The sequence below is a fragment of the Perognathus longimembris genome, chromosome 27 (genome assembly GCF_023159225.1).
Source record: "Perognathus longimembris pacificus isolate PPM17 chromosome 27, ASM2315922v1, whole genome shotgun sequence".
NCBI classification, from domain to species: domain Eukaryota; kingdom Metazoa; phylum Chordata; class Mammalia; order Rodentia; family Heteromyidae; genus Perognathus; species Perognathus longimembris.
In genome coordinates this window covers 848,639-869,923 of record NC_063187.1, presented here as the reverse complement: position 1 = coordinate 869,923, position 21,285 = coordinate 848,639, and the positions used below count along the sequence as shown (strand labels likewise).

The following is a 21,285-nucleotide window of genomic DNA, read 5'->3' as shown; positions in this document are numbered from 1 at the left end:
CCAGAAGTGGAGCTGTGGCTCAAGTGGTAGAGTGCTAGCCTTGAGCAAAAATGCTCAGACTTTAACTCAAGCCCTGAGTTCAATCCCAGGACCAACACACAGAAAGAGGAAAGAAGGAAGAGAGAGAGAGAGAAAGAGAGACAGAGACAGAGAAAGAGACAGAGACAGAAAGAAAGAGAGGAAGAAGGAAAATAAAGAAAGAAGAGATGGAGAAAGGAAGGAAAGGAAGGAAGAGAGAAAGAAAAAGGATGGAGGAAAGGAAGGGAGAGCAAGCAAGATAGAAAAAGAAGGAAGGAAGGAAGATGAACAGAAAGAGAGACAGAGGAAAGAAAGAAAGAAAGAAAGAGGAAGGAAAAGAAGAAAGGAAACAAAAGAAGGAAGGAAGGAAAGAAGAAATACAAAAGGAAGGAAGGAAGGATAGGAAAGGAAGGGAGAGAAAGCAACCAAGCAAGCAAGACAGAAAGGAAACAGAAAGAAAGAAAGAAGAAAGAAAGAGAGAAAGGAAGGAAAAGAGAGAAAGAAGGAAGGAAAGGAAGAAAGAAAATGAAGGAAGGAAGAAGGAAAGGAAGAAAGGAAATGAAGGAAGGGAGAAGGAAAGGAAGGGAGAGAAAGCAAGCAAGATAGAAATAAATGAAATGATGAAAGACAGAAAGAAGAGAGAGAAAGAAAGAATAGAAGAGGAAAGAGAGAAGGAAAGAAAGGGCTGCAGCTGGCATTTGCACAGCCGTGGCTCACTGAGGAAGGAAGCCCCCCCCACCATGCTCATGGGGCCCACTGAGCAGGGGGACCCCTGTGCTCATGGGGCCCACTGAGGAGGGGGCTCCCCCTGTGCTCACAGCTCATGTGTATTACAGACAAGTGAGGAGGAGAAAGCTATTCGTGGCATGGAACAACCGTTTTCTTGGTTTCCTTTCCCCCCTTCCTCTGTCTATAAAAAGCTGGGTGACAAGTCAGCCCTGCACCTGTGAGTCTGCCCCCCCTGTGTGGAAACAGTCGGCAGAAGCTGGGTGCTAGGGTTGGAGTAGCCCACAATGCTGACTGCTGGGGTCCTAGTGGCTTGCGTGGAATGGGAACCAGGACCCCGGAAGGGCCTAGGGGCAGCGAAGGCCCTGGGGGGTCAGCACCCACCTTCCAAGCCGTGCTTGAAGCACTGTTGTGCACAGAGCACTTTCTGCTATGAGCTCTCAGGAAGTGAGTGTGAATTGGCACAGCTCCTGGGAGTTGAAATGTCACTGAGCTGAAATGTCACTGAGGCTTGTGACTTGGGCAGGCTCTCTTGCTTGCTCTCTTCCTTCCTTCCTTCCTTCCTTCCTTCCTTCCTTCCTTCCTTCCTTCCTTCCTTCCTTCCTTCCTTCCTTTCTTCTTCCCTCCCTTCCTTCTTTTCTTTCTTCCTCTTTTTCTTTCTTCTTCCTCTTTTCCTCCTCCTTCCTTTTCTTCTCCTCCTCTTTTTTCTTCTTATTTAGCTCCTCCTCCTTCTCTTTCTCCTTCTCCCTATTTTTCTCTTCTTCCTCCTCCTCCTCTCTTGTTTTTCTTCTGCTCTTCCTCTTTCTCCATCTTCCTCTTCTCTTCTTAATGTTCTTCCTCTTCTCCTTTCTTCTCTTCCTCCTCCTCCTCTCTTCTTGTGTTTCTTCTGTGCTTCATCTTTCTCTTTCTCCTTCTTCCTCTTCTTCTCTTCTTTTTTTTTTTTTTTTTTTTGGCCAGTCCTGGGCCTTGGACTCAGGGCCTGAGCACTGTCCCTGGCTTCTTCCCGCTCAAGGCTAGCACTCTGCCACTTGAGCCACAGCGCCACTTCTGGCCATTTTCCATATATGTGGTGCTGAGGAATCGAACCCAGAGCTTCATGTGTAGGAGGCAAGCACTCTTGCCACTAGGCCATATTCCCAGCCCTCTTCTTCTCTTCTTAATCCTCCTCCTCCTCCTCCTCCTCCTCCTCCTCCTCCTCCTCCTCCTCCTCCTCCTCCTCCTCCTCCTCCTCCTCCTCCTCCTCCTCCTCCTCCTCCTCCTCCTCCTCCTCCTCCTCCTCCTCCTCCTCCTCCTCCTCCTCCTCCTCCTCCTCCTCCTCCTCCTCCTCCTCCTCCTCCTCCTCCTCCTCCTCCTCCTCCTCCTCCTCCTCCTCCTCCTCCTCCTCCTCCTCCTCCTCCTCCTCCTCCTCCTCCGCCTCCTCCTCCTCCTCCTCCTCCTCCTCCTCCTCCTCCTCCTCCTCCTCCTCCTCCTCCTCCTCCTCCTCCTCCTCCTCCTCCTCCTCCTCCTCCTCCTCCTCCATCTGAAACTACTAGAAGTCACTCAACCACTCCAAAGAGATGGTGTCATCCAGGAAGCAGTTCCCAGGAAGTCATGGCAGGGTGCGAGGCGACCGAAGAGCAGATGGGAGGGACGGATGATCTGAGTTTCGTGGCAAGTTTCCCCTAAGACTCTTAAAACCATGAAGTCAAAAAATGGAGGAGGAGGAACAAAAGTGTACGAGCAAAACAAAAAGAGGAACTGTGGAGTCCCCAGTGACTGTGGAGCAGAGGAAGTGAAGAAGGGGTGTTGGGCAACCTGCTGATGAAATAGGCCCTTCACACCAGGAGGCTGCTGGGATCTCTGAGGCCTAGCCCTGCTGCACCTGCAAACAAACCCAGAGCTAACCAGCATGGCCATCCACGCTTATCGTTTGCCTGGGAAGAGAAGCAGATTTTTGCAGCTTCCTAAGTGTGAGAAATAAGAGCGTGTGCACAATTGCTTTCTTGTCTGGCCAAGATCACACCCAGCCTTGAGTGTGTGTGTGAAGTAAAGACAGCTCACTCTGCCTGTTTGGCAAAAGCGACACCTTTTCTGCATGAATTAGAGGAAGCGATTGGTGGACAGCACACACACCCTGAGCCACAGAAACCCACGGATGGAGTTCTGATGGGTCACTGGAGAAAACTCACGAGGTAAGGAACAACTCTCTCTCAGCGTGTCCTAGATCCTTTGACTGAGAGATGGGACAAAGGGGACTCCAGCCATTTTTTATTCTATTTTATTTATTTATTTTGAGATCGCCACTATTTGTGACACAAGCAAGGATTAGGAAGTCAATAGGGGTGGATTTGTGGAATGTGGCCTCCTAGCTCGAACTGTATAGATTGGACCATTGTGGGTTATTTATTGTGAGCTGGGTTTGTCATGGCTGGATTGGTGTGGAAGGTGCAAGAAGACTTCTCAGCTCTCTGCAAGTGATCACACTAGGCATTTGAACTTGAAAACTGTGTGTGTCATTCTATAAATGGTCTTGTTCGCCAGGTTTTAATCCATTCTTCGGTAGAGAATGTGGACGGGTGAAATGATCATGAATTCTGTGTGTATCAAAATTTAAAATGAGTGGAAAGTCTTCTAAAATGTCACCGTGTATTTCCCATATGTGTTTTCCATTTTAGAAGGGGAATCTTTACATGTGGAAGCAAAAATCTCTTGTTCAATTTAATGATAATTTTTTTTTATTTGTTTATTAATTGAACACAAATTTTTTACAAGGTGTTGTGCAAAAAGGGTATCGCTACATAGTAGGGCAGTGTGTACATTTCTTGTGATATCTTACATTCTGTTTTTCTAATTTAATGATAATTTAAATATCGGGATATCTGTAGTTTTTCTGTCACTTAAAAGTGGTTTCGGAAATAGCTGAACACTGGTGGCTCACGCCTGTCATCCTAGCTGCTCAGGAGACTGAGGTCTGAGGATTGAAGTTCAAAGCCAGCCTGGAGGTTAATCTCCAATTAACCATCCCAAAAGCTGGAAATGGAGCTGTATCTCAAGTAGTAGAGCGCTAGCACTGATCAGAAACAAGCAGCTCAGGGACAGCGCCCAGGCCCTGAGTTCAAGCCCCCAGGACCGGCAGAAGAAAAAAAAAAAGTATGCTAAGAGTGATCATCAAATTACAGATGTCAGAGTATTTCCAAACCTGCTTTGTTCTACAAACAAAGTACAGCCAATCTAATGTTTATTTATTCAGCCATTTGTCTGACAACTTCTTTTGTTCTGTGAGCTCCTTGCTCTGACAGTATAAATGGATTATGTTTGAAGTTACTTGGTTTGAGTACTATGCTCAGGGTGAAATTGAAATAAAAAAATTCTCAGGCTTCTGTGGATTTTTTTTTGTGGATTTTTCTACTGTTTTCTGAGCAACTAACCCATAGAGTTGAAGGAATTTGCATCACTTTATAATAACAACAGTTATTCAACATATTATGATTTCTCAGTTGTATGAACTTGCTAGTTTGAGTATTTCTAAGTGTCAGTATATTGATTTTGATTTGATTTACCCGGTCAGCCATATAAGGCTTGCTTGAGCTCAATTTAAATATTATTCCATTATTTATCAGAAATAATTCTTTTTTTGGCCAGTCCTGGGCTTGAACTCTGAGCCTGGACACTGTCCCTGGCCTCCTTTTGCTCAAGGTTAGCCATAAAAACACTTCTGGCTTTTTCTTGATTGATTGGATGTAAGAGTCTCATGGATTTTTCTGGCTGTCTGGCTTTGAACCATGATCCTCAAATCTACCCCTCCTGAGTAGCTAGGATTACAGGCATGAGCCACCTGCTCTGGTTAGAAGTAATTGTTACATGAACAGTACCCTAAGATGGGTATAAGGTATGACTGTTTCAACCACTGTGCTGACAGGACTAATCTTTTATCTATATTTATCTATACTTATTTTTTGATTAAATCAATATTGTACCCCATGTTTTTTTTGTTTTATGTTTTTATTTTTGTGGTTGGGGTTCAAACTCAGGGCCTCATGCTCTAGTTGGGCTTTTTTGCTCCAGGTGGGAGCTCTACCACTTGAACCACACATACTTTTACATCTAGTGTTTTCCTGGTTAAATGGGGATAAGCATCTCTTGGATTTGCCAGCCTGGGCTGGCTTTGAACCGTGATCCTCTGATCTCAGCCTTTTGCATAGGTACAGTGACAGGTGTGAGCCACTGGTGCCTGATTTGCATCTCATAAGTTTGTAAATGATTTTATAAAATGTGTCTATTATAAATTTAATAAAATGTGTCTCTCCTTCTTTCCATGAATTTTCTTATAATACCTTCATGGGAGAAACAAGTTTTGCAAAAATGAGCACTTTTTTCTTTTCTTTTTATTTTTTTGCTTGTCCTGGGGCTTGAACTCAGGGCCTGGGTGCTGTCCCTGAGCTCTTTTGCTCAAGGCTAGTACTTTACCACTTTAAGCCACAGCACCACTTCTGGTTTTTTGGTGGTTCATTGGAGTCCTATGGACTTTCCTGCCTGGGCTGGCTTTGAACTGCGATCCTCAGATCTCAGCCTCGCAAGTATCTGGGATGACAGGTGTGAGCCACCTGTGCTCATTTACACGCAATGTTTTGTAGATGTTCCAAGTAGCCTGGAACAGCAGAGAAAAAGAGTTAATTACCCCCACGGGTCATCATGCGTAGGACACTCCTGCTGTTTGCATTCTGAGTCAGACATTTGAATTCTGAGTCAGAAAGAAAAACAAATACTTTAATCTGCTTAGCCCTTCTATGACTCTCTAGCTTTTCGAACCAACTAATATGTTGAAACCATTGCTTTTGAATGCATCTATCAAAATGCATCAATAGCTAAGCACTGGTAGCTCCTACCTGTCATCCCAGCTACTCAGGAGGCTGAGATCTGAGGATCACGGTTCAAAGCCAGCATGGGCAGCAAAGTGGGTGAGACTCTCATCTCCAATGAACCACCAGAAAACCGCAAGTGGAGCTGGGGCTCAAGTAGACCACTAGCCTTGAGCAAAAGATCTCAGGGACAGTGCCCAGGCCCTGAGTTCAAAGCCCTAGGACCGGCGCGCGCACACACACACACACACACACACACACACACACGTTATTTGTACTTTAATTATAGACTTACAAATCTGTAGACACATATGGGTGAAGCTTCTCTTGAGGTATGTTTAATGAACCCTGACTCTTTTAACTATCTTTAAGTAGTTGTGCAAAGGGGTGTCAACGAGAACATGTGTCCTGGCCCATGTCACCCTTCCATCATTCTTCCCCATCTCTCCATAATTTTTTCTTTTTGGTCAATCAAAGCTTTTTAAATACAATGATAAATCAATTATAATATCAATAATACCAGATAACAAAATTCTACCATTTTTAGCATTGATAATAAATATCAATATTTAGGTTGAAAGATGACTTTTTTCTCTCTCTCTCTACTGGTCCTGGGACTCGAACTCGGGGCCTGGGGGCTGTCCTTGAGCTGTTGCACTCAAGGCTGGTGCTCTACCACTTGTGCCATGGTCCCATTTCTGGCTTGTTGGTGGTTTCATGGAGATAAGAGTCTCATGGACTTTCCTGCAGAGGTTGGCTTTGAACCACCATCTTCATATCTCAGCCTCCTGAGTAGCTAGGATTATATTACAGGCATGAGCCACCAGAGCCCAAATGAAGGGAGAATGTTTCTTAAGACATGCAACATTTTCTCCTTGGAATACTGAGGAAAGAGGTCATTTGGCTGATGTTTTATTTCCTTACTTGTAAACGGGAGCTTTTGCCTGTAAGACTTGATCACAGAAATGCATGGAACATGAATATTGCATACAAGCAATGAATCAGATATCTGTATCTATCTACCTATTGATCTACACACACACACACACACATACACACACTCAGTTTTAAGTTCAAGCCCTGTACTGGGGCTTGAACTCAAGGCCTAGGTACTGGTCCCTTAGCTTTTTCACTCAAGACTAGTGCTCTACCACTTGAGCCACACCTCCACTTCTGGCTTTTTGCCAGTTAATTGGAGATAAGAGTCTCACAGACTTTTCTACCAGGCCTGATTTTAAACTGTGATCCTCAGATCTTAGCTTCCTGAGCAGCAAGGATTACAGGCATGAGCCAGAGGCTACACCCTGATATTCTGAATGCCTAGTTTTATACTATATGAAATTTTGCCCAGTGACAGATTTACTGTATTATAAAATACTCTATGCAGGTCAGCCATTATTGAAAGCTAACATTATGTTCTAATCATGTTGTGATTTTTCTTTTGGCTTGGGTGCTGTTCCTGAGCGTTTTTTTTTTTTCCCCCTTCAAGGCTAGAGCTCTACCACTTGAACCACAGTTCCACTTCTGGATTTTTACTGGTTAGTTGGAGATCAGAGTCTCATGAATTGTCCTACCTGGGGCTGGCTTCAAACTTTGATCCTCAGATCTCATCCTCCGGAGTAGCTGGGATTACAGGCGTGGGCCACCAGCAACTGGCCATGTTATATCTTTCTTATAGTCAATTAAAAAGGCCTTTGCCTGAGCGTCTCATGATGTTGGCTTTTGGAAAAGGCTTTCCAGCAGCTTCCTTGAGAGGCAAAGCATTCCCCAGAAAGCAGCATCAGGAAAGTGGCCATTGCTTGATTGCTTCCCTGTAAAGAAGAAATAAACAAGTCATAGAGACTTTGCTGGCTCGCTTCCCACACCAAGGTATGCAACACAAATGCAAAGCTGGTCAGGAGACAGCTGGGTGGACAGATGGAAAGCTATGGAAATAGGGTTCCTGTTTGCACAAAACACCAGTGGGAATAAGGTTTCAATTTGAATGCCTTCAGCCAAATTATTTCTATAACCCAAGTGGGAAAGCACATATGGCCACCCTAAGTCATTGCTTCTAAGTGTAATCATTCTACAAGGGTATTGAGGCCAGAGGTCAGGTGGCTCACGCCTGTAATCCCAGCTACTCAGGAGTCTGAGATCTAAAGATCACGCTTCGAAGCCAGCGCAGGCAGGAAAGACAGTGAGACTCTTATCTCTAATGAACCACCAAAAAGAAAAGGCAGAAGTAGACCTATGGCTCAAAGTGGTAGAGCACCAGCTTTGAACAAAAGAAGCTTAAAGTGAGTGTCCAGGCCCTGAGTTCAAGCCCCAGGACCAACGCTCATGCACGCATGTGCGTGCACACACATACACTCGCACGTATATATTAACATACTGAAAAAATAATTGCTTTAGTAGGTTTTCCAGCTAGGCATTGGTGGCTCACACTTGTAATCCTAGTTACTCAGGAGGCTGAGATCTGAGGATCAAAGTTCGAAGCCAGTTCGAACAGGACAATTCATGAGACCTTGATTTCCAATTCATTACCAAAAAGCCAGAAGTGGAGCTGTGGCTCACATGGTAGAGCACTAGCCTTCAGTGAAAAAGCCAGGCAAGAGCAACACGCCCTAAGTTCAAGCCCCAGTAACAGCACAAAAAGAAAATAAATAGAGAATCAAAACCAAACAACGATATTAAGCTTAGTTGAAAAATAAATTACTTTTAAAAATTAGTTTATTATTATTATTAATTTTGACTTACAATATCTTTATTGGATTCCCTTCTGAGCTATCTGTTCTTTTTTTTTTTTTTTTGGCCAGTCCTGGGGCTTGAACTCAGGGCCTGAGCACTGTCCCTGACTTCCTTTTGCTCAAGGCTAGCACTCTGCCACTTGAGCCACAGCGCCACTTCTGGCCATTTTCTGTATATGTGGTGCTGGGGAATCGAACCCAGGGCCTCATGTATACAAGGCAAGCACTCTTGCCACTAGGCCATATCCTCAGCCCCCCTATCTGTTCTTAGTTATTCCTTAAGTATGCAATTATTTGTTGTTTTTCAAGTGTTGAGAATCACCTGTGAGCCAGGCAAGGCCTCTGTCTCACAGAGGGGAACATGATGCTGGCATATTATATTGACAGCAACAAGCATGGTATTCAAGTTCAGTGTTGACAATTTCTGGGTTAACCTCTAAGTGGAGAACATAGCAATACTGACAGGAGAAGACTATTCTGGAGAATAAAGACAATTAGTAGAATTTGAGAGTAGTAGTATTTTTTGCCAGTCCTGGGACTTGAACTCAGGGTCTGGGTGCTATCCCTGAGCTATTTTGCTCAAGGCTGGCCACTTGAGCCACAGTTTCAATTCTAGCTTTTTACTGGTTCATTGGACCTGAGAGTCTCAGACTTTTCCTGTCTGGGCTGGCTTCGAACCACAATCCTCAGATCTCAGGCTCCAGAGTAGTCAGAATGACAGGTGTGAGGCACCTCACTCAGCTATAAGAATCTATTCTTCTTTTTTGTCTTTCTTTTGCCAGTCCTGGGACTTGAACTCAGGGCCTGAGCTCTGTCCCTGAGCTTCTTTTTGCTCAAGGCAAGCACTCTACCACTTGAATCTCAGCGCCACTTCTGGCTTTTTCTGTATATGTGGTGCTGAGGAATCGAACCCAGGGTTTCAGGCATGCTAGGCAAGCGCTCTACCACTAAGCCACCTTCCCAGCCCTGTAAGTAACATCCCAAGTGGCATCTTATTCCTTACAGAGTCAACCCACTCCTAGCTGTGTGTGCAAGGCCCAAGTATGGAGAAATGAAGGATGGCGCCTGGCTGTGACACAATTATCTAAGTAAGTGAAAAGCACAGATAAGTTTCCTTGTTCTGAAGCTGCCAATCTTCACTGCCTCACTTCTTAAATTACATTTATATAGCCTCAGATTCTAATGTCTTTATTGGGGAACATACCCAACTTTCTGAAGGCTTACATTATTATTATTATTATTATTATTATTATTGTGTGTGTACTAATGCTTGAACTCAGGGCCTGGGCACTATACCTTAGATAATTTTACTGAAGGCTGGCGCTCTACCACTTGTGCCATAGCTCCACTTCTGACTTTTTGCTGGTTCACTGGAGATGAGAATCCCACAGACTTTCCTGCCCAGGCTGGCTTTGAACCATTTTCCTCAGAGATTATCCAAGGGTTATAAGTGTGAACCATCAGTACCTAGCATAATTTATACACATTAAACATTTCCCTTTTTTTAGCCATACATGTTTATTTATTTTTGCTATTTTTAAAAATTATCTTTAGTTGTACCAAAGGGGTTTCAATTCCACACAGCAGTGTGTGGGTACAATGCATCTTGAGCCATGGCACCCCTTCCATTGTTTTCTCATTGTCTTCCTGCCTGGGCGCTGTCCCTGAGCTCTGTGTTCAAGGCTAGTGCTCTACCACTTTGAGCCACAGTGCCACTTCCAGTTTCCTGGTGGTTCATTAGAGATAAGAGTCACAGACTTGCCTGCCCTGGCTGGCTTTGAACTACTATCCTCAGATTCCTGAATAGCTGGGATTATAGGTATCACCAGTGCCCAGTGAGATAATGTCTCTGTTTATTAGGCGAGAGAGAGAGTGAAGTCAGGCAGGACAGGGTGGCAAAATGGTAAAGGAAGGAGCTCTTTATGTGAGCTGGAGCCTTATCTTGCTATGAGGAAAGTTGTTTTTGAATTTTATTTTATTTTTTTACAGTGCCTGTTATGAGCAGTCAGTCAACAAAGGGCGGGGCCCTCTGTTCCAGGTTATCTCTTTGATGGCCTAGGGTATGTTTTGGACGGAGGACAATGAGAAGAGAAGAGTCAGACTAGTTTGCAGCCTAGGCTGTTTGTTCTAGGAGATGGTGGTTTGGGGGGAGTGTGAGCGATTTCAGTCATTTTCCATCAATAAATACCATGCATTTGGATCCCTGTCACCTGCTCTCCCAACCCCAGGATTATTTTAAAATTTTCATAATACTTCTTTTAAACATTTAGTAGACAAATTAGGTTGCCATGGTACCTTCCAGATTTTAGGAAAATGTTGTGTACCTACTGCTGAATTAGCTTGGCTGAGATCAGACTGTATTTTTGTATTTCCTCTCCTTTCATGGTCAAAGTGGACAGGATTTAAGGAATCTATGCTATCCTCACCCCCATCTTCTTTTGGTGCCCCTTTTGATCACCTCCACACACCTTGCTTTGAAGAAAACAGACCGATCTTCCTGAGGAAGGAAAATTCTAGACTGTTAGTGGAGTTTGTGAGCCTCTAGTTTTCCTAGGGCCATTTTGTTAGGGTGACTGTGAATGGCAAAGTCTTCATTTTCCTTGGCTTCTCTGTTGTGAATTGTGTGTGCGTGTGTGTGTGTGTGTGTGTGTGTGTGTGTGTGTGTGTGTGTGTGTGTCCCGGAGCTTGAATTCAGGGCCTAATCACTCTCCCTGAGCTTTTTGCTCAAGGCTAGCACTCTACTACTTTAGCCACAGCTCTACTTCTGATATATACATATGTATGTATGTATGTATGTATGTATATATATATATATATACTTTCATATTTCATGAATCAGGCAATGAGTGAATTTCTCTTTTGGGCAATATCACCCCTTCCTTCGCTTTCCCCCCAATGTCCCCCTCCCACCCCAGCCCACAAATTACAGGGATCCTTTCCCACTGTATATTTATTGTGTGTGTGCGTCTTCTGGGACTTGAACTCAGGGCCTGGGCATTGTCCCTGAGCTTCTTTGTGCTCCAGGCTAACCCTCTACCACTTGAGCCACAGCTTCACTTCCTGATTTTTTTCTGAGAAGTTTATTGGAGATAAGAGTTTTAGACTTGGCGGCCTGGGCTAGCTTTGAACCACAACCCTCAGATCTCAGCCTCCTTCTGTAGCTAGGCTGACAGGCGTGAGCCCCCAGGGCTATAGCCTGTTTTCAGTGGTGCTTTGATTCAGCCATGACAGGTGATGAGTGTTTAGAACCCAAGGCCAGGCCCCAAAGGTATTGACTGCCAATGGTAGCTGCTGATGTCTCTTTGACAGCTGAGACTATTGTGGGGTGACTGGGGGAAGTTCACCCATCACTGATTTATAAATTATATCAGGTGACTGATTTATAATTGTTTGTGGGTCTCATTTTGACAGGCTGGCCTTGGATCTTCAGGCTTGGTCTTGCTTAAGCCATTGGTGTAATTTCAAATGCCCTAGGCTGGGGATTGGGGGTGTAGGGGGGCCAGGCCCAAGGTGGTGGATATTAAAATGTCCAGGTTTTCTCCTCCTAGTGAGTCACTGCTTCGTGCTGCCAGGTGCCCAGCACCCCGGGAGGCCTGGACCCCGGATCTGATTCTGCAGGTGGAGTCAGCATGAACGGGGACCGAAGGATGGATGTGAGTATTGGGGCTGGCTCCCTCTCGTTTCTGTATGACATGTCCCTGGTCCTCTTCAATGGGTGGCCTTTCTTTCCTTTTCACTAAAAAATACACACATATACGTATTTGTGTACATTATTTAAAAAATAATATGTGTGTATATATACATATTTTTATTACTTTACTATGTATATACATGTTTATTTTATGGTATGTATACTATTTTTACTATGTATGTATATTATTTAATGTTTATTATTTAATATGTATGTATATTATTTTTAAATGACATGTACATATATTTATACGTGTATAATTGTATATGATATTATATGTGTATAATATGTATATGCATGTAATTTTTGTATGCATAATAATATATTTCATTATGTATATACATGTTTATTTTTAGTATGTATATTATTTTTAATGATATATACATATATGTACAATATATGTATATACATTATATATACACATATGTCTATATTATGTCTATATATTATATATGTCTAATATGTACATAATATATGTATAATATATAATACACATATGTTTTATATATGTATAATGATATACACATATGTATAATATATATAACATACATGTTTTATGTATGTATGTTATATAAAATATATGTATAGCATACATATGTTTTATACATGTAAGATATATACATATATGTACAACATATGCATAATATACATATGTTTTATATATGTATAATAATAAATGTATTTGCGTAATCATTTATATATGTATATAATTTATATCTACATACATTTATATATGTAACAATACATATTTGTATATGTGTAATGTATATGCAGGTGTATGTATACATAACTATATATTATTGGTACTTATAGCAAGTATGAGTCTGAACCCACAGAATTTAGATCCATGGGGAAAATTCACCTTTTCATTATTTATTTGTTTGTTTGTTTATTGCTGGTCCTAGGGCTTCAACGCAGGCCTTGATGCTGTCCGGAAGCTTTTTCTGCTCAAGGCTAGTGTTCTACCACTTGAACCACAGTTCCACTTCTGGCCTTTTGGTGGTTTATTGGCGCGGCTGGCTTTGAACTATGATCCTCAGATCTCGAGTAGCTGAGATAACAATCCTGAGCCCCTGGAGCTGGGCTGCTTTTTACTTTTTTAATAGGTGGTGATATTGCTTTTTCCTATTACCTTATTGAATCATTCTTTGTCTTCATTTTAAGTGTGGTTCATCTGACATTTTGCCTATATTGTCTTTCTGAGCAGTTAAGAAAGAAAGGAAAAAAAGGAAATGAAGCTATTCTGCTATTACTTGGCAGTTCTTTCAGTTTTAATAAAGGAAGTTGACTTAGGAGCCGACAGGACATTTAGTTATTAGTAATTTCCCTTTTATCTGGCGCTGCTTTTACTAAGGAGGAAGGAAGTGCAGGTATTGGTTAAGTGCCAGGCATTTTGAACAAAACTATTGCATGCTAATTCTTTTTTAACCAGTTCACACCATAGGTTTGTGCTGCTGTTTAGAAGTGAGTTACCCTGAAATTGTGGGACTTGAACAACTTGCCACAAATCTCTCAGCTAACCAGTCTGAAACCTGACTTTCAAATTCAAGTTGGTTGAGCTTCAAGTTTGTGGAGATATCGATGCCTTTTTCACAACACCTCTTAAGACACTGAGTTTAGACATTTCAATCATAAAGCTTACTCATAGTTACCTTGAAGCGAATTTTTTTTTTCTGGCTAAGAAATGTTCTGCCTTTATGATCCAAATAGGAGTTCCCGATTCACCCATTGAAATGTGTGCGAGTTGTTTTGTCTGATGTCATGACAACCATTCACAAACTGGCAGAGCATGGTGGCTCACACCTGTAATCCTAGCTACTGATGGAGCTCAGATCTGAGAACTGAGGTTCAAAGCCAGCTGGGAAGCAAGAGTCTGTGAGACTCTTATCTCTAATAAATTACTGAAAAAGCCAGACGTGGAGCTGTGGCTCCAGTGGTCGAGTGCTAGTCTTGAGCAAAAAGAAGCTCAGGGATAGCGTCCAGGCTTTGAGTTCAAGTCTCAGGATTGGCACAAACACACACACACACACATTAGTAATAATAACATTAGTATAATAAATAGAAAGAAAGAAATAGGAGCTACTAGGAGAATAATAGAAGCTCCTATTAGAGACTCCTGGAAAATCATATAGATTTCATGAAGGTATTCAGAATACTCTTAAGTTATTTCTGTAGTCTCAGAAATTTGTGTTACAGGGAATATCTTGTAGCTATACCCATTACCTCTCCATATTTTTATCTTTATCTAAGCAAATAGCCCAGCTCTATTTCTTTTCTTTTTTTGCCAGTCCTGGGGCTTGAACTCAGGGCCTGGGCACTGTCCCTGAGCTTCTTTAGGATCAAGGCTAGCACTACCCCTTGAGCCACAGCACCACTTCCAGCTCTTTCTGTGTCTGTGGTACTGAGGAATCGAACCCAGGGCTTCATGCATGCTAGGCAAGCACTCTACCACTTAGCCACATTCCCAGCCCTTCTAGCACTATTTCTGCATAATTTCATCAATAGGAAGTCCAGAGAATTAGAATCCAAATCAATAAAAAGAACCAAAAATCATAACCTACATTCATTCTAGTATACCACCCCACTAAAATGATGTAATTTTCTTGATACCTTAGCTTTAAATGATGGGTTCTCTTTAGCTCTATGATCCTAGACCAAATACTAATTCCATCACTTGACTATTCACAACTGACCCCAATCACTGACTAATCTCAACTGACCCCTTCTACTGTGTGTGTGTATGTGTGTGTGTGTGTGTGTGTGTGTGAGAGAGAGAGAGAGAGAGAGAGAGAGAGAGAGAGAGAGAGAGAGAGGAGTGTCTTGGGGCTTGAACTCAGGACCTGGGCACTATCCTTGAGTGTTTTTGCTCAAGGATAGCACTCTACCACTTGAACCACAGCTCCACTACCAGCTTTTTGATGGTTCATTGGAAACAAGATAAGAGTCTCAAGGACTTTTCCTGCGTGTACTGACTTCCAACTGCAATCCTCAGATCCCAGCCTCCTGAGTGGCAAGGATTACAGGTGTGGGCCATTAGTGCCTGACCCATTTTACTTTTTTTTTTTTAATGCTATTGTAGAGTTGACATACAGAATGGTTATAGTTACATGAGTGAGTCAGGTAGCGAGTAGTAAGTACAATCCTTTTTGAACCATGTCTCCCCTTCCATCATGTTCTCTCTCTCTCTCTCTCTCTCTCTCTCTCTCTCTCTCTCTGTGTTTTCCCCCCTGTCCCCACCCATAAGATGTACAGTTCATTTCCCACATAGTGTCCCGTGAGGACCATTGTTGTATTTGCTCACCCTTGTTCCATCTCTTCTGTGCCACACCTCATTCAGTGTGTTTACTTGTCAATTTATAGACTGTGAGATATATACATCATGCAATCTACTCATCCATCAGAAAGAGTGATATTGTATAAAGAAATGGAAAGATTTGGGGCGGGAAATGATATGAAGTGAAGTAATCCAGAGCCAAAGAACCTAGGCTGTGTGGTTTCCCTCGTTTGTGTTAACTACAATGTGCCTACAAATCTACAAGTAAACACACAGGATGACCTGTCCCACTTTTGCACTCTGGTCCTTGCCAATGGCCAGCCTTCTGTGCAGGTAGTGTGTGTTATTGGAATGAGTCACACACACACCTGTTGGGTTGTTTCTCTGCCTGGAAGGTTGTCTACTTCCCCATTTGTTACGATTCTGTTTGACTGTCAAGGCCAATTTCAAAAGCCAGCGGTTGCACAAAACTTGAGGGGCAGCATGAAATATTGGCACTATTCCTTCTTGGGGTGGCTATCATTGTAGATGAGAGGCTGATAGATCAGGTTTTGCCCTGGGATTCTGGACTGTTTTTTTGTGTTTCACTGTGAAGAGATCTGATGAGACACCTTGACTTTTTCTTTTCTTTTCTTTTTTTTTTTTCCTACATTCATGTCCACGACCTGCAGTTTTGTTTAGAAGCTAAGACACTGAGGGAAGCCCTCTTCTCTGGTGATTGGCCTGGATTTAAGAATGCACACACGGGGCTGGGGATATAGCCTAGTGGCAAGAGTGCCTGCCTCGGATACACGAGGCCCTAGGTTCGATTCCCCAGCACCACATATACAGAAAACGGCCAGAAGCGGCGCTGTGGCTCAAGAGGCAGAGTGCTAGCCTTGAGCGGGAAGAAGCCAGGGACAGTGCTCAGGCCCTGAGTCCAAGGCCCAGGACTGGCAAAAAAAAAAAAAAAAGAATGCACACAGCTGGCCCTGTGGCTCATGCCTGTAATCCCAGCTACTTAGGAGGTTGAGATCTGGGGATCAAAGTCCAAAGCCCAAAGCCCAACCCAGGAAAGGAAAGTCTGTGAGACTCTTATCTCCAATGAGCCACTAGAAAACGGGAAGTGGCCCTGTGGCTCAAAGTGGTAGAGTACCAGCTTTGAGCTGAAGAGCTCAGGGACAGTGCCCAGGTCCTGAGTTCAAGCCCCATGCCTGACATAGTAACAACAAAAAAATGCATACATTAGTGACACACGTAGTGTGAACCTGGATAAGTGGTCTAAACTGTCTGAATTTGTTTGTGTCTCATGAGTAAGCATATACATATGTATACACGCATATACATGTACACACATTATACATGTGCGTATACATTACACATATACACACATATATGGACATATGGATATATGCATACCCAAACATATGTATATATGTACATGTACATGCATGTGTAATATGCATAATATCCATGAATACTTGTATCCTGTGATATATATTATATGCACATATCCATATAATACACATTATATAAATGATACATATATCCATGTGTAAAATATGATATATTCATATAGATAATATATACACATATCCATACAATATATAAAACAGGCAATAAACTATATAAAAACAAAACTATATAAAACAGACAATCCACATGTCCATATAACATATTATGCCCATATAATATAAATTATATATATTACATATGTCCATATATAATATATTATATATTCATATAGCATGTACACATATATCCATATCATATATATCATGTAAAATATACAAACCACATATCCATATATGATATATATTGCATCCATGTATATTACACATTTCTCATGGTGTCCCTCCCCAACGTTTCCCATGGTCTCCCTTCAGTGGGTAAGAGAGCCCATGCGAGTTCCGGATGGCTTTGGTTCCGGGTCAAAGGGCACCTTCTAGGATGTACTAGAGATGAGCCACACTGCCGGACAGGTACCTGTGTCTGAGGACAGGATCACAATGTCAAGCACTCACAACTCTACATGAAAGTGTGTGCACGTGCACACATGCCCACCCACCCACACACACCAGAAGTTTCCTGTGGGCATCAGCTTTTTTCTGCCCACACCACCAGTCATACTTTGTGTACTCAGCCACAGCTCCTAGCAGGTGTCAGAGACCCCACATCCCAGCTGCCAGGTTCCACCGCTGACACCTCCAAGGGCCGTGAAGTTGGTCCCAGCTCTCCCTCCTTGGCAGCCCCTCTTCCTTCTAACCTTGTTGCCCAGAAGCCTTGACAAGCCACTGCTATCATCCAACGCCTGGAAATCAGCTCAACGCCTGGAACTCTCTCTTCCTGGCCAATGTGGACTGCACAGTACTTTTCCTTCCTTCCTTTTTTTCCCCCCCTTCTTTTTGCCAGTCTGGGGGCTTGAAGTCAGGGCCTGGGCACTGTCACTGAGGTCTTATGCTCAAGGCTAGCACTCTGCCACTTGAGCCACAGCTCCACTTCCAGTTTTCTGGTGGTTCACTGGAGATAAGAGCCTCATGGATTTTCCTGCCCAGGCTGGCTTTGAACCACAATCCTCAGATCTCAGCCTCCTGAGTAGCTAGGGTGACAGGCGTGAGCCATTGGTGCCTGAATACAAAATTAATTTTTCATTGTGTGTGTGTGTGTGTGTGTGTGTGTGTGTGTGTGTGTGTGTGTGTGTTCTTGAACTCAGGGACTTGAGCTTTTACTTGTCTGTTTGTGCTCTGAGCAAAAACACTTCCAGCATTTTCCTAGTTAATTGGAAATAAAAAGACTTTGTGGGTTTTTTGCCCCAGTCTGGCTTGGAACTATAGCCCTCAGGTCTCAGCCTTCTGAATAGCTAGGATTAGAGAGAGGACCCGCCAACACCAGGCTCTCTGTTTTATTTTACTTCAACTTTTGATATGACTCCACTAATATATTTTCCTTCTTAAATATCTGGTAATGGTAAACACTCACATTCATAATAGCAGGTGCAGTAATTATTCAGTATCAGAATTATAAGCAGCACGAAAGTCTAGGACACTTTGCAAGTTAGAGATCCAAGGAAGAATTTCTTCATGTTTTTCTTTTGTCTATTCAAAAGAAAAATTTTTAATCACATATATCCAATTTTAAATATCTTTCCTGCTTTGAGTTCTCCTTCATGCCATAACAGGTTTTAAAATAAGTCCTCTCCTGAAGACAAGGAGATTTATTAAGACAAAGACCAGGACCAATATAAAAAGATCTTAGACGATTTCCCATTGTCCTGTTTTCTTAAGCTGTTTTTTTTTTTTTTTGGCCAATCTTGGGCCTTGAACTCAGGGCCTGAGCACCGTCCCTGGCTTCCTTTTGCTCAAGGCTAGCACTCTGCCACTTGAGCCACAGCGCCACTTCTGGCTGTTTTCTGTATATGTGGTGCTGGGGAATTGAACCCAGGGCCTCATGTATACGAGGCAAGCTCTCTTGGCACTAGGCCATATCCCCAGCCCCTTAAGCTGTTTTGTAGGTGCAGCATTGATAACCTTGTCAATTGCAAAGCTGGGACCTGTTCATGGGGCTTGATAACTGCTTATAAATGAGTGGTAGGCATGTCCTAAGGACATGAGAGGGTGTGGTTTGTACCAGTCCTGAGGCTTGAACTCAGGGTCTGAGTCTTTTTCTAACACTCTACCACTTGAGCCACAGCTCCACTTCTGGTTTTCTGGTGATTCACTGGAGATCAGAGTCTCACAGACATTCCTGCCCGGGCTGGCTTTGAACTTCGGTCCTCAGATCTCAGCCTCCTGAGCAGCTGTGATTATAGGCATGAGCCACCAACATCCATTGTGACATTCTTTAATTAGAATTTTTTTTAACCCCCAAACATAGGGAAATTGAGTTTTGTCCATTAGCTCTCATCTTTCCAAGTTTAATGTCACCTTCTTTCTCCTCTGGGAACTTTTAAATAGACACAGAGTCCAAGCTAAAGTCTTTGTAAACTCTTGTTCCACAGTTTTGTTCTTCACATTAATTTATTGGATGAGTTGTCCCAACTAGATCAAACAGTAAAAGAACTCAGTCAAATAGTAAAGATTATATTGGTAACATAAATGTCTGCTCACAAAAGGATTTCTGATTATGAAATTTTAATTCACCATTTCATTTAGAAGAACCGGATCCTCAAACCTCGAGGCTAGTGAATTTGCCATGATGTTTAAGTTCCAAGTTTTTTATTTCGTGTTCTTCCTATATTTCTGTCTAAATATTAAGAAAGTGTGTGTGTGTGTGTGTGTGTGTGTGTGTGTGTGTGTGGTGTGGTGTGAATGACAGATGTGGGTTTGCTAACTCAGCACTCCTTCCTCCAAACTTCTTACCTCTTCCCTCTCTTCCCCTCCTCTCACTCTCTCTTCTCTTTCTCTTCTCTTCTCTCTCTCTCTTTCTCTCTCTCTCTCCATGACCCTTTCTGTGTGTCTTTCTGTCTGTCTGTCTCTGGCTCTCCCCATGTGTCCGTATCTGTCTCTTGCTGTCTGTCTCTCTCTTCTTACTCCCTTTCTCTCCCTCTCTTTTCTCTTCCTCTCTCTCCTTATGCCTCTGTCTCTCTGACACCTGTCTGTCTCTCTGTCTTTGTCTGTCTGCCTGTCTCTTTCTCTGACTCTCTCCTCATATCTGTCTTCTCTTTTCTCTTTCTATCTCCTTAGACTTCTGTCTTTCTGTTTTTTGCTGTCTCTCTGACTAATCTGTCTTTTTCTTTCTTTGACTCTCTTGCCGTGTGTGTGTCTGTGTCTGTCTGTCTGTCTGTCTGTTCCAGAAGTATCTTGCCTCCCCCACCCCATTTTATAAAGCACCAGCTGCAAGGCAGGTCGAGTGGGCCAAGCGTGGGTCATGTAAATTCTCTGCGGGTTCCTATTTGAATATTTGAATATTTGAATGGTGTTCACAGTAAGAGCGTTCTTCCTGCTCTGTGGTAGGGGCCTGCCTAATGCTTCACAATCTGCTCCATGTAAGTAAGACTCACAGCCGAACTTTCTTTTCCTTGATCAATGGCTGCATTTTTCCTTGGCTCCAAAATACAGCCAGTCCATTCTCTTTTTGTATCATCTGTCCAGATCTCCGAATCCAGGTGCGTGCGTTTGGTTTGTGGGTGGGAGCCAGGACTCTGAATGGAAACAGGGGTATGTTTGGGTACAGAGATAATAGTGGGAGAGTTTGGGCTGGATGAATCTTAACCTTTTGCTTTCACAAGTGCAGACACCCCAAGAATTGCATCTTCAACTCTCCCTCACTAAAATCCTAAATGAAAGAAAAACTAGCCTTCTTTATTCTGCTTGCACTTGCAGAAATGGCGCGCGGGGGTGAGGGGTGGGGGGTGGGGTGGGGGGGAAGTGTCTCTAGAGCAAAGTTAGGACAGCTAAAGTTGAGATAGGTTGTAGAAAATTAGCTTGTTTTCTGATCCCTCGAAATGTACAAAACTGAATGATTGGAAATACTACTAGACAATATTCCATGCTATTCAATTGCTTGCTTTGTAACTCTCACAAAATCATGAAGCAATGTATGACTGTTTAAAAAGTAAGAGATTTCATGGGGCTGGGAAGGTGGCTTAGTGGTACAGTGCTTGCCTAGCATGCATGAAGCCCTGGGTTCGATTCCTCAGTACCACATACACAGACAAAGCAGGAAGTGGACCTGTGGCTCAAGTGGTAGAGTGTTAGCCCTGAGCAAAAAGAAGCTTGGGATGGGCTGGGGATATAGCCTAGCGGCAAGAGTGCCTGCCTCGGATACACGAGGCCCTAGGTTCGATTCCCCAGCACCACATATACAGAAAACGGCCACAAGCGGCTCTGTGGCTCAAGTGGCAGAGTGCTAGCCTTGAGCGGGAAGAAGCCAGGGACAGTGCTCAGGCCCTGAGTCCAAGGCCCAGGACTGGCCAAAAAAAAAAAAAAAGAAGCTTGGGAACAGCACCCAGGTCCCGAGTTCAAGCTCCAGGACTGGCAAAAAAGAAATCAACCAGAATCTTTTCTTAATAAAAATCAAACCCATTTTGCA

General features: G+C 43.1%; 1 protein-coding gene across 1 annotated transcript in view; it reads left to right on the top strand.

Annotated features, from left to right (window-relative positions):
- Positions 1-2,662: 2,662 nt before the first annotated feature.
- The window catches only part of Irag2 (inositol 1,4,5-triphosphate receptor associated 2), a 44,934-nt gene continuing 26,311 nt past the window's right edge, over positions 2,663-21,285 (top strand). Inside the window, exons 1-3 of the mRNA XM_048335040.1 lie at positions 2,663-2,915; positions 9,317-9,399; positions 11,860-11,964. Coding sequence (XP_048190997.1) covers positions 11,941-11,964 — 24 coding nt within the window. The 5' untranslated portion in view covers positions 2,663-2,915; positions 9,317-9,399; positions 11,860-11,940. The remainder of the gene's footprint in view (positions 2,916-9,316; positions 9,400-11,859; positions 11,965-21,285) is intronic.